The following is a 13,259-nucleotide window of genomic DNA, read 5'->3' as shown; positions in this document are numbered from 1 at the left end:
GAGAAAGCTTGAGCAAGAGAAGGCTTGGATCATCATCTTTGCTTAAGGTAAGAGATTAGAATTCATGATTCTTGAGTGGCAAGGAGAGGGGAGATTGTCTATGTCTCCATTCCCGAACTCTCCCACTCAATTTCTTTTAGACTTTTGATTAAGCTTTTGTATGTGAGTGTGATGTTCTTCATCATCACTTTGTATGTGTTAATCACTAGCTTGATTTCATGAAAGATATGTATGTGTTTGGATCATGTTGAAAAAGTTTATGAAAGTTGCTTAAAACCCAAGAAATTGGCATGATTTTGATTGTTTGAGGTATTTGGATGTTCGGAAGGGATGATTAATGTTCCTTGATACCATATATGTTTGGAATGGCTGTTTATAAGAATTTATAACATGTTTGGATGAATTTTTGAGTTGATTCAATGTTAAACCGCCTTATTGAAACTCAAGAACAGATATTTTTCTGGTATAGTTCGCTAAGCGACCAGGAGTTCGCTGTAGCGAACATGTTCGCTGAAGCTCGCCAATGCTCGCCATGAGCAGGTGATCCCCTGGTGATGTTCGCGTAGGCTCGCTAAGCCTTCGCTCAGCGAATAGTTCGCTGAAGCTCGCCAATGCTCGCCATGAGCAGGTGACTTCCTGGTGAGGTTCGCCATGTCTCGCTGAGGCTTCGCTTAGCGAAGGCCTCTGTGACAGCAATTCTTGTTGATGTTTGTAAGTGTGATTAGGCACTTGTAACATGGCTTAAGAGTATCCTTACATGATTGTTGATACATGTTGATACTGTTAATGCTTATTGTTAATCGTTATATGATTGATAAACGTGTATGCAATAAGTTGTAGCTTAAAGTGAGCAATGTTATGTTTTGGCATTAATTTGCAATGTTAAGTGAATGTGTTAGGATTTGTGTTCCCGCATTCATAAAAGAGTAGCTTCGAGCTAGAGAATATCATATGGTTGATATGTGTATACATACATGCATTCATGATTGTATGTGAACATTGGAAACTTGGGTTCCAATAACGAAAATGGATTATGTGTCCATAATGAAGCCGAGGATCGGATTAGATGAATCCATGAGTCCGGAGTTGCTATCCAACAGGATATAAAACTGTGTTGGCTTATCCAAGGGAGATAAGATGGTTCGGTAAGTTCCGACATATCCAGCAAGATATAAAACTGTTCTTGGTCCACCGTTTGGTGAGACACCTTGGTACCACATGCATTTAGTCATGTCTAGGGATGGCATGACAGTGAATTAATTGGCATTAGATGCATTAGGGTAAATGTGCATATTAATTGATAAGTGATAAATGTCATATGATTGACTAAGTTGTTGTCTGATGTTTATAATAGCTTTGTGCTAATTGTTGAACGTGTCTTGGTACAAGTGTAGAGTCCGTCATGACTATAAAATGAACAAGTGTAGAGTCCTTCATGACTATAAAATGAATGATTAATTGGTAGTCGTATTTGTTGATGTATGTGTGTGAGCTAGAATATGTATGATAGTTCGAAAGTGTAAGACCTTTCTTATACTCGTATGATATGCGATTATGTTTTCTAACTCTCTGCTTTGTGTTATTTGCTGGACCTTTGGGGGTTCAGATATTCAGGCTGAGGACTGTGCCGACGTTTAGACTGCTGTTTTAGCTTGGTGTTGAAGTACCTTTTGGTGAGGAGACTTAGCATAGATTTCTCCTTTTAGTACTAGCTTTTGACTAGAGGTTGTAAATAGTAAATGCTCTGGTAATGTAACATCGAGTCGGGGGTTACGCTTGGATTACATCGTATATCGGTGTTACCTTTTTGATATGCTAGTTCTTGTATAAGTGACATCCTTAGGGATGAATATGGCTTATGTATATATATATGTATATATATGCATGCTTGGTTTGATTGAATCCGCTGTTGCTTTTCATGTTAAATTTCATGACGCTCTGTGTGTATGCTTGTGTTTTAATTACCGCGTGGCACTCTGCCTTTACACTTGTTGAAAAGTTTTTAAAATTACGTTTTTAAGGGTAGTATGGGTTAGGGTGTTACAGAAGTGACCTCGGGAGCTTCAGATATATGCAAGTGAGAAGTATCTGAGTGATTTAAGTCAAAGTCGAGCTGTGCATCATAGTGTTGGTCGCTAGATTGCAATTTCTCACTTGACTCACAGGGAATATCATGGCCTCAGAGAATTGACCCATGACTTAAATCACCTGAGGAAAGTGTGTATAACTATTAATATGTTGATCAAGAGAGGAAGAAGCTGCGCAATTATTTGAAGGGAGTGTCATAGCTATTTTGAAGTTCAAGAGTTCTCCTTCTACAAATATTGTTGGTGATGGTGATTGTTGGATATTTGTGTGTTGGCCTCATTTTGCTAAAACAAATATACAAGCAAGATGTTGGACCAAATGTTTCAACATGTTAGGTACAAAAGATGTTGGACCAAATGTTGTAACATGTTTGGGTACGACAGTCAGATTGCCCAAATCTCGCGCATTTATTACACGTATCTGCTATATATGGAAATCCACTCTACAAACGTGTATATCAAGATTTGATCTGATCAAGACGTTATTAGTGCAGATATGTTCTTATCAAGACTTAATAGAATGATTCAACACATTGTTTATTTCCTAAAGAGGATAAACTATTTTAGGAAAGTTTTTATTAAGGTCTGATTTGCTTAGCTGGACGTGACTCAAAGACCAGCTGTGTTCTGAAGCTTATCTTGGAAGATCAGGAGCGTGCTAGCTCTGTCTATATAAAGAAGACTCAAGACCAAGATTTTAATGAACCGAAACCATTGTTCATCAAAGATGTAGTCTTTAGGGTTTCGTGTCTTTAAGCCACTCTCTAGGAGAGTTGGTGTAAGTGAACCACTCGGGTTGTGAGATGGTCACTATGTCCTCACTCAGAAACCTTTAGGTAATGAGTAGAGTATTGTAATATCTCCGAAGCTTTTAAGCAAGGAGATAGTGTTTGTGAGCCTCTCACGTATTGATTTGATACTTGAGTAGGACTGTGTTTTATTGAGTTGTAATGTTTTAAGGTTACTCCTAAGCTTTGAAGTACGGAGTTAACTGTGTGTGATTTACTCAAAGCTTTTAAGCAAGAGTAAAATATGTCACGGTGATTGTCGCCACATTTTATTCAACATTATATGAACAACACAGGTTGTGTTGGCTGTGTGGAAGTGAGATGGGATCTCATGTCTAGGAGTTCCTAGGCAGAAGTTGCATGAGTAGTGTCGAGGTCATAAGGCGTAAACCTAGGATTTGCTGGAGGTCTTAGTGTAAGACGTAAACCGAGGGTTTGCTGGAGGTCTTAGTGTAAGACGTAAATTCAAAGGGTTTGCTGGAGGTCTTAGTGACTAGATCTATTAGTGGATTTCCTTCCTGGATTGGTATCCCCCAGAGTAGGCAGGTTGGCTGAACTGGGTTAATAATTTCCTGTGCAGTTTATTTACTTGTTGATTTTATTATGTTTCGTAAGATGTTACAACATTAAGTATGACATTCTCTTTAAATTGAATGTTGGAACATCTGATAAAACATTATTTCTCAGTATCCGTTTTAATGTTATATGCCTTGCCGTGTTATTCATGTCAGACCAGATGTCTCGACATTCTATACAACATCTGGTTCTGCTATACCAGAATTTCAGTGATGATGATGATATCCTCCTTTGTGAGGATGAAGTTGATAGCAAAGCGAAGAGATGTGAGACTTTGGATGAAGGGTGGATATGTTGGGCCAAATTGGGTATTCATCCAAGAAGTTCCACATCGAGTAGTTGGAAGAAAAAAAAGGTAGAAAATTATTATAAATTTGGAGAGTTATATTGAGTTTTGTTCACCACAATTATATTCTTATAGGTTTAGGGTTAGGGTAGTTGTGAGTCATGGGAGGAGGGTTTTCAATTTTTCTGTGCAAAAATTTTAGTTGAGGAGGGTTTGCAATTTTTCCGTGCAAAAATTGAAGTTGAGATGATTTGCAATTTTAGTCCTTGTAAAAAATTGCAATTATGTGAAAGAGTTTGATAGGTTGCAATTTCGTCTTGTAAAAATTGCAGATTTAGTTTTATATTATTGCAGATTTGGTAGTAAAATAATATTGTGAGTTGATTTTGTTTGGTTTTATTTATTTGTTGAAGATTCGGTTTGTTTTTATGTATTGTGTGGAAATTCATCAATTTCATCACCAAACAACGGCTGCTGCTGATCGGAAAAAGCATTAACAATAGCCAATTGTTGTGGCTGATCAGTTTAAGGGTTAAGAACAGCCTTTGGAGCCTCCGGCTGAACTGATTTAACATTAAAATCTACAACATTGTCATCTTCCCAATCTTCTTCTTTAATTGGCGCACCATATTGTTCGCCATTCTTAGGACCAGGTTCACTCAACCACACAAGACTCTATCGACCCAAAAACAGAATAGGTTACCCAATCGTAGTACTGAGTGTGTCACCTTCATTAAAGGTCCTTTGTGGAGGAACGTTTTGAACACCATAGGTTAAACTTTGTCAATCATCGATGTACTCCCTCCGGTCCTATATATAAGGAACACTTTGGAAATATTTTTTGGTCCTTTTTATAAGAAACACTCTTTAAATTTATTCTTTATTAAATAGATAATTCAGTATATACCCTTATTAAATTGTATAAAATGTAACATATTCCAATGTTATGTATTAATTACACAACACATTCTCAAGGTTAGTTTTGGAATAACACATAACATTTTAAAATTTTTAATAAAAAAATAAGTCTCCTTGGTATGTGTGTTTTTTTTAATGTGTTCCTTATATATAGGACCGGAGGGTGTATATGTTTGCATGTATCATCTTAGAATGAAACACCATGATACATAATAGTAGCATTAGAAAAATACTTCACTATTGCCTCCTCTCTCACCCATCTTTTAATCGAACTAGAAATTAGAATTTGTTTTGATCGATTTTGAGTACTCACAAGAGAGAGCTGAGTAATGGTTTTATAACCTACATGGGGAAAATTTGATACTATACTGCATTTATTTTCTATTAATTAGTGTCACTTAATGTCAAATTACGTTTGATCAAATTTTAAAGCAAATTGGAAAGAAAAAAAAAAAACAAATTCATTTAAGGAAAATTTAATATATACAGAGTAAGTTATGTGATGTCATAGATTAGAAAAAAAAAGCAATTATTGTGAGGTGATATTAGAAAAAAATACAAGTTTCCTTTTAGAAAAATAAAATAAAAACGAAATAAGACAAATTTATTTTAGATAGTTGGGTTGATATTAATAAAAGCCCTTTTAAGGAAATAATATATGAGTTTAATGAATATGCTTCGACGGTGTAAAATAGTTTTACATGATCGTCCAATAAATGAGGTGAAGTGGGGTGATGTTGCGAAAAATATGGTTGGTATTGGTTGACAGTGTAATTTTTTTTTTTTTTTTGACAATAGTGTAAAATTATTTTAACCGTCGGTGCATACTCTTTTTTCTCATAATATATTCTCTTTCTCTTTTAATGAAAATGGGCAGGCCTATAGAAAGAAGCTTTATTTTCTTTCTAACCTATCTTCTTCAATAATGTGAGGTTTTATTTTCGAATAAGAGTTTTATGACGGCTATCATTAAGATCAATTTTCTTTCAACCTCGCAAATATATCTTATCACTAAGGCAAAAAAATATATGTTCTCAAGGTTTAGTTCAAGTGGTTGAGTTGGAGAATTTCAAATAATTTGAGGAGATATGGTGCAAATTTTGTTTTTTTCAAAATCTCGTAGTAAGTTGTGTCAAAAAAAAATAGCTCGTAGTAAGTTTTTCTTATACAAAGTTTAGCTAAACATTACATGTTAAATAAAGAGAAATGTTTTTGGGTTAATAAAGAGAAATGTTTTACAGAAACAAATTTTACACATACATTATATTTTTACACAATATCAAATTTAATCTTTTTTTTTTATCTTTCATCGGATGTTTGTTTGCTCATATTGGGTCTCATATCGACACTAAATATAAACAGCGCTAATATTCGATATAAAAATTGTGTCCAAATAACATGAGTCTGAATTCTCTCCCGTGGTTTATGTAAAAGGTACTGAATCATCACCATTGTTGTGTATGAAAGTAAGAGAACAAGCAATGGGAGAGTGCGCAGAGAGCTTATGAGCATAGCAGAAAAGGAAGAAAAATTTTATTCACCAAAACTGAATCTTTACAACAGTGATTACAAGTATATATAGGGGAGTGCTTGTAATCTAAACTAACTAACTTGGAGGTAGTTACGAAGGATAACAAATCTAACTAACTCCTAAAGTTGGTTAGTCCAAAACTGTTACTTGTCTAGTAAGCAACAGTTAATCTGTTTTTCTAACTATCAATATTAACATCCCCCTCAAGCTGGAGTATATATATCCATTACTCCAAGCTTGCCAAGAAGTGTGTTGAAAGGACCAGGATGTAGAGACTTGGTGAAAATGTCTGCTACTTGTTCTTGAGAAGTGACAGGTAGAAGATGAAGAACACCACTTTGTACTTTGTCCCTGACAACATGACAGTCAATTTCAATGTGCTTGGTTCTTTCATGGAAGACAGGGTTAGCTGCAATGTGTAATGCTGATTGGTTGTCACAGTATATGATAAAAGGATCCTAATATTCGATTTTGAAATCCTGCAACAAGTAAAGTAGTCATTGTCCTTCACAAGTAGCTTGTGCAAGAGCCCTATACTCTGCTTCAGATGAAGATCTGGAAATGACATGTTGCATTTTGCTTTTCCAACTGATCAATGAAGATCCTAGAAAGAAACAAAAACCAGTAGTTGATCTTCTTGTATCAGGACATGCCCCCCAGTCAGAACCAGAGAAGCCTTTGAGGGATAAAGAAGATGATGAGCTGAAGAAGAGTCCTTGACCAGGGTTGTTTTTAAGGAATTTAAGAACATGAATTCCGGCTAGCATGTGGTCAGTGGTGGGAGAATCAAGTAATTGACTGAGTTTACTTACTGCATAAGCAATCTCAGGTCTTGAATGTGTCAAATACACACTAAGTCAGGTTGTGGAAGATTAAGACCAGGTGGAGCTTTCATATATACTTCTTCACTGAGATCTCCATGAAGAAAAGTTGTATTGACATCAAGTTGATACAAAGGCCAATTCTAAGATGCTGCTACGGTCATAAGAACCCTAAGAGTTGTCATCTTAACCACTGGACTAAATGTGTCTATATAATCAATGCCTTCGGTTTGAGTGTAACCTTTAGCTACTAATCTAGCTTTATATCTTTCCACTGACCCATCTGCATGTAACTTGAGTTTGAAAACCCACTTACAGCCTATTGCTTTCTTGTGGAGAGGCAGCTTGACAAGAGACCGGGTATTTTTTTCATCAAGGCAGTTAACTCAACTTTAACAACATTTTTCCAATGCTCATTATACATTGCTTCCTCATAAGTGTTAGGTTCAGAAATGGTGGATAAGTTGAGTGTGTAGTGTTGTTGTGCAGAGGAGAGATTTTTATAAGAAATGAAAGATGCAGTGTCAGATGGATCATGGATTGTAGCTGCAAGAAGTTTACAATGATAATCCTGCAAATAAGTAGGAGGTTTAATGGTTCTTTTAGATTTTCTGAGAGGTGGAGGTGGAGATGGATGTAATGCAGGAGTTATTTGAGTATCAGAAACATGGGAAATAGGAACATTATGGCTAGATGTGTTTGTATTTGTAGAATGATGAGATGGAAGGGTTGGAGATTGTGTGGAGGATTAAGTATTGTGAGTGGAATTTGTTTGTGGAGAAGTATTTGAAGACATAGTCACTTCTTTTGATATATAAGGAAAAATATGTTCAAAAAATATGACATCTCTAGAGATAAAAACTTCTCTAGTTTTGAGATCAAAAAGTACATAGCCTTTCACTCCATGTTTAAAACCAAGTGATATACATTTTCTAGATCTAGAATCAAGTTTCTTTCTGTCAGATTGAAGTGTAGAAGCAAAACACAAAGATCCAAAAACTTTGATAAATTGTATTTCAGGTAATTTGTTAAAAAGAATCTGATAAGGAGAGTTTTGAGAAAGATAAAGAGAAGGTAATCTATTGATTAAGAAAACTGCATGACCAACTGCATGTGCCCAAAAACACTTAGGCAAATTGGCTTGAAAGAGTAAAGCTCTAGCAATACCTAAGATATGTTGATGTTTTCTCTCAACAATGTCATTTTGCTGTGGAGTATTGAGACATGAAGTCTGATGCACAATGCCATATTGGTCATAAAAAATTTTGAGTAAGAATTCACTGCCATTGTCTGCTCTTATGCATTTGACATTTGCATTAAATTGAGTTTTTAAAAGTTTCTCGTAACTTGGCAACTTCCTCCTGTGACCTGGTAGGCAGCTGCACTAATTTGGCATCTATCAGTACCTTGGATAATTCATATGAAACTGGTTTCATTTTTACTTTTAGTGACTTCAAGTTACACAGAGAAGGGAGTTTAAGCTTCAATAAATCAGGAACAAAGGAGAGAATCTAAGCAATGAAAGGTGATGGAAAATCATGATCAGTGTAATGCAAGTCATTATTTTAATAAAACTTAGAAATAAATCAAATAAAGCAATCATCTTAAGAATAAAGAAAAAATAAAGCTTCAAAACATGGCAAGTTGAGGTAAAACAAAATTTCAAGAAGTACACATGTTGAACAGAAAGCTACCAAGCCAAACTAACATTTTGAAGCACATATAACTAATATCTCCTACCATACTTACATACTCTATTAATGTATACCTGAAGAATAGTTGAAGAGACTATCAATGATCTTATATGAGTAAGCTCAATGAGCCAGCTGAGTAGGCGGAGAAACAAATTGTACTTGTAATCAAAACTGAATCTTTACAACAGTGATTACAAGTATATATAGGAGAGTGCTTGTAATCTAAACTAACTAACTTGGAGGGATGTCCAAATCTCATATTCCATCTATTACAGTCAACTATACTATCTAGATGTGTGTTTTGTGACACATTTATACCATGAGTAGGTAAAAGATTGTCTAAGACAGGAGTATGATTCAAAGTCACTGAGGGAGTATTGAGAATGTACAATCCATGTGCCAACCTAGCTGCACCAATCATCTTCTTGGTGTGAGTATCCTGTATGAAACATTCATTATTATCAAAAGTTAAATTGCATTTAAGGTTATTGGTGAGTTTAGGCACAGAGATGAGATTAAAAGAGAAATTAGGAAAGTAAAGCACATCTGTAAGATAAAAGTGTTGGTCAAAAACAATGGTTCCTGCAAAACAAGTAGTTACTGAAGAGCCATTTGTTAATTTGATATTAATTGGATTTATTCTCTTCATGCACTGAAAGAATTTGTGTGAAAAACACACATGGTCTGTGGCACCTGTATCTAATATAAAGGTGTCAGGTTCAAGAGAGTTTGGAATGGTACAAAGTATACCTGTATTGGAAGTGGTAAATTGGTTTACACTATGAGATTGAAATGTGTTAGAACCTTGAAGAAGTGCTAGTATAGCTTTGTGCTGCTCTGGAGTAAAAAAACAGTTTCCCAGCATCTGTGTCATTGTGCTCCTCCTCATGGGCAACAGACCGAGTTTCTTCATTTCCACCAGCATTTACATAGTTGTTTGCAGCTCCACTATACTGTAAATGCTGTAAATGAGTTGGATAACCATGCTTTTTCCAACAATTGTCTACAACATGATTTGTTTGTCCAAAAAATGTGCAGTATTTTGAGCCACGACCTCTTCCACCATTAGATGATCTGCCACCCCTAATGCCTCTACCAAGGCTAGAATTGCCTCTACCAGCATAACCAGAAGAATTGCCAGCATAAGCAGAAGGATTTCCATAAGAATTACTGTTACTAGGTGCAATTAATAACTTGGATTCATCAATTGTAGTGACAGACTGTCTTTCTTGTTGCACAAGCAACGAATACACTTTGCCTAAATTTGGAAGAGGGTCCATGAGCATTATCTGTGACCTAACAGGGCTATATTGTTCATTAAGCCCTTTGAGAAATCTGATTACTTGGTCACAATCTCTATATTGTTTCATTTTTGTTATAGCAGCACAATTTTCCAAGCAAGAATTATCAGGAATTGGCCTAAACTGATCCAATTCCTGCCATAACTTTTTCATTTTGGTAAAATAGGTAGAGATAGAAGTTTCACCTTGTTTGAGAGTGTAAATATCCTCCTAAATGTCTGAGATTCTAAAGATATCTCCTTGATAAAACTGTTCATTCAAATCTTGCCAGATTTCAGAAGCTGTATCCATCCACAAGATACTTTGAGAAATTTCAGGTTCTACTGCATTGCTTATCCATGACATAATCATGGTGTTGCATCTATCCCAAGCTATAGAATCATGATCATCATCCGAGGGACGTGGAAGAGATCCAGTGATAAAATGGAGCTTGTGCTTAGATCGCAAGGCAACTGTCATAGCTCTTGACCAAGAATGATAGTTGGAGCCCGATAAAAGTGGAGAGACTATGTTACCTGGATTTTCATTAGGATGCAAGAAATAAGGGTTCAATGTATCATTCTGGTATCCCTTATTCTGTGGAGCTAGAGGCTGAAAGCCATGATTAACACTTGCAGCAGTGCTATCAACAGACATTGTAATGAAAAATCAAAGAAAGTATGAAGAACAAGGTGAAGAAGAAAAACAGGAAATGCAAGAACCAAGAGAAATTTGCAGAAAATGTAAGAAAAGTAATTGGTGAAAGTAATGATGAATCAAAGGTGGTAACGCCCCAGTTGAGGCCTGATACCATGTAAAAGGTACTGAATCATCACCATTTGTTTTGTATGAAAGTAAGAGAACAAACAATGGAAAAGAGCACAGAGAGCTTATGAGCATAGCAGAACAGGGAAAAAAAAATTATTCACCAAAACTGAATCTTTACAACAGTAATTACAAGTATATATAGGAGAGTGCTTGTAATCTAAACTAACTAACTTGGAGGTAGTTACAAAGGATAACAAATCTAACTGACTCCTAAAGTTGGTTAGTCCCAAAACTGTTAATTGTCTAGTAAGCAACAGTTAATCTGTTTTTCTAACTATCAATATTAACAGTTTATCCACTAGAGGAGGTATGCTACAGATAAAATTGACCCATGACCACACTTTGTTGAATATCACACAGCTGAGGAAATTCGGTATAACCAATAATACATTGCTGGTCAAGGACAGGCGCGACATCAAAAGCCGCGTTAAAGAATTCATCAATGTCATCACCAAACAACGGCTGCTGCTGATCGGTAATATATTGCTGGTCAAGGACAGGCGTGACATCAAAAGCCCCGTTAAAGAATTCATCAATGTCATCACCAAACAACGGCTGCTGCTGATCGGTAATATATTGCTGGTCAAGGACAGGCGAGACATCAAAAGCCCCGTTAAAGAATTCATCAATGTCATCACCAAACAACGGCTGCTGCTGATCGGTAAAAGCATTAACAACAGCCAATTGTTGTGGCTGATCAGTAAAAGGGTTAAGAACATCATCCTTTGGAGCCTCCAGCTGAGCTGATTTAACATTAAAATCTACAACATTGTCATCTAACCAATCTTCTTCTTTAAATGGCGCACCATATTGTTCGCCATTCTTAGGACCAGGTCCACTTTTCTTGAACAACTTGTAAAGTGCATAACACTCCTTAACATCATGGCATCTCTTAAGCTCTTCTTCATCCATAGTGTATTCATGCATAACCCAATCAGTTCGTTCGCCGTTAGGAGCTCGGCCTAAATAGAAAACCAGTGTCTTTTTAACTCCAACCAACCGAGAATTAAACATCACATTCCTATCTTTTCCTGTTGTTTTCCAGTATCCATGTGTAGTTGCTCGGTTACACCTTCCACCATTAGGATACTTCCTATCTCTGTGACAGAAAAAGAACCATTGCCTATCTCCAGTTTTCAGGAAAGATTGATAAGGCAAATCCTCAGGATCCCATTTGTAAACATCAGTTTCACAAATCACATTGAATTTCAACATCTTCCCACAAATCTTCCTTTTCAGATAGTACATCACCAACTCCTCATCTGTAGGATGAAATCGAAAACCAGGCATGGATGACATCATTTCACTGAAAGCATCAGCAGTAGCAGATTCTGAAACCCAACCCATATCGATCGGAATAGAACAAAGAGCACAAAAACAAGAATCTTGATTACCCAACACTAAAAATTTAATCTTTTACAGTCAAAACAAAAAACCCACAACAAAATTCAACGATTTAAGAAAAACCCTAATTAGAGAAATCAAATTTCCCAACCCAAAAGAGATAATAAGAAAAAATCGAAACTTTCTGAGTCAATAAGTGATGTAATAAAAATCCCACAAACTAATTATGACAATCGACCCTCTGAGATAATCTTTTACCCAAAAACAAGAATCTTGATTACCCAACACTAAAAATTTAATCTTTTACAGTCAAAACAAAAAACCCACAACAAAAACCCTAATTTGAGAAATTAGAGAAATCAAATTTCCCAACCCAAAAGAGATAATAAGAAAAAATCGAAACTTTCTGAGTCAAAAAGTGATGTAATAAAAATCCCACAAACTAATTATGACAAACGACCCTCTGAGTATGAGGATTTGAGGATTAGGTTACGGAACCAAAAAATCCCCAAATGGAGAGAGTGAGCCAAATGGGGAGAGACAGAGAGAGCGCGCGAGAGAGAGAGAGAGACAGAGAGAGCGCGCGAGAGAGAGAGTGAGTGTGAGAAATGAAATTTGTGTTTGAGAATGCGGGAATTGTAAGGTGAAGTGTTTCGAATAGTATTATGAAGGATATATATATATATAGTTGGGCTTTGGGCTTTTTATTGTAATTGGGCTTTGGGCTTAATATTAATTTCGTCTATTTAGGATTTCCTCTTTTTTTTTTTATTGTCGATTTATAATAGTAACACAAAATTAAGAAAGTTTATTTTTATATTTTATCTTCCTATTATACCCTAATGTTAATCCGCCGATAAATTTATATTTTTTTTGCACACACTTTCTATTCCAATAGATTTTATATATTATTAGTTTAGAGACATGCACCGGTCGATTGATTTTTATTCGATATTTGAGTTTGTTACTATATTAATGCAGAAAATTTATTTTAAATTAAATATTTAAATTTTTTTTATATAATATTGTTAAAATATAAATGGAATTATTGTGTTAATTATTTATCGTCAATTATTTATTCAATTTTTTATGTTTTATTGTATGTT

At 35.5% G+C, this 13,259-nt stretch overlaps 1 protein-coding gene and 1 pseudogene across 1 annotated transcript; both read right to left on the bottom strand.

The window, feature by feature from the left end:
• Positions 1–8,746: 8,746 nt before the first annotated feature.
• On the bottom strand, positions 8,747–10,654 carry LOC123884562 (annotated as a pseudogene).
• A 233-nt stretch (positions 10,655–10,887) lies between these two features.
• LOC123884563 (NAC domain-containing protein 17-like) lies at positions 10,888–12,799 on the bottom strand. Its single transcript, XM_045933678.1, has one exon. The coding sequence runs from the start codon at positions 12,154–12,156 to the stop codon at positions 11,122–11,124; it is 1,035 nt and encodes a 344-aa protein (XP_045789634.1). The 5' UTR covers positions 12,157–12,799; the 3' UTR covers positions 10,888–11,121.
• Positions 12,800–13,259: the final 460 nt, after the last annotated feature.

This window comes from Trifolium pratense, linkage group LG5, assembly GCF_020283565.1.
Source record: "Trifolium pratense cultivar HEN17-A07 linkage group LG5, ARS_RC_1.1, whole genome shotgun sequence".
In the NCBI taxonomy this organism is placed as follows: Eukaryota; Viridiplantae; Streptophyta; class Magnoliopsida; order Fabales; family Fabaceae; genus Trifolium; species Trifolium pratense.
The sequence above is the reverse complement of the archived record's forward strand: the minus strand, read 5'-3'. Positions and strand labels throughout refer to the sequence as shown.

Excerpts from the sequence above, each read along its gene's own strand:
- LOC123884563 (XM_045933678.1), bottom strand. The coding sequence starts at position 12,156 with ATGGGTTGGGTTTCAGAATCTGCTACTGCTGATGCTTTCAGTGAAATG.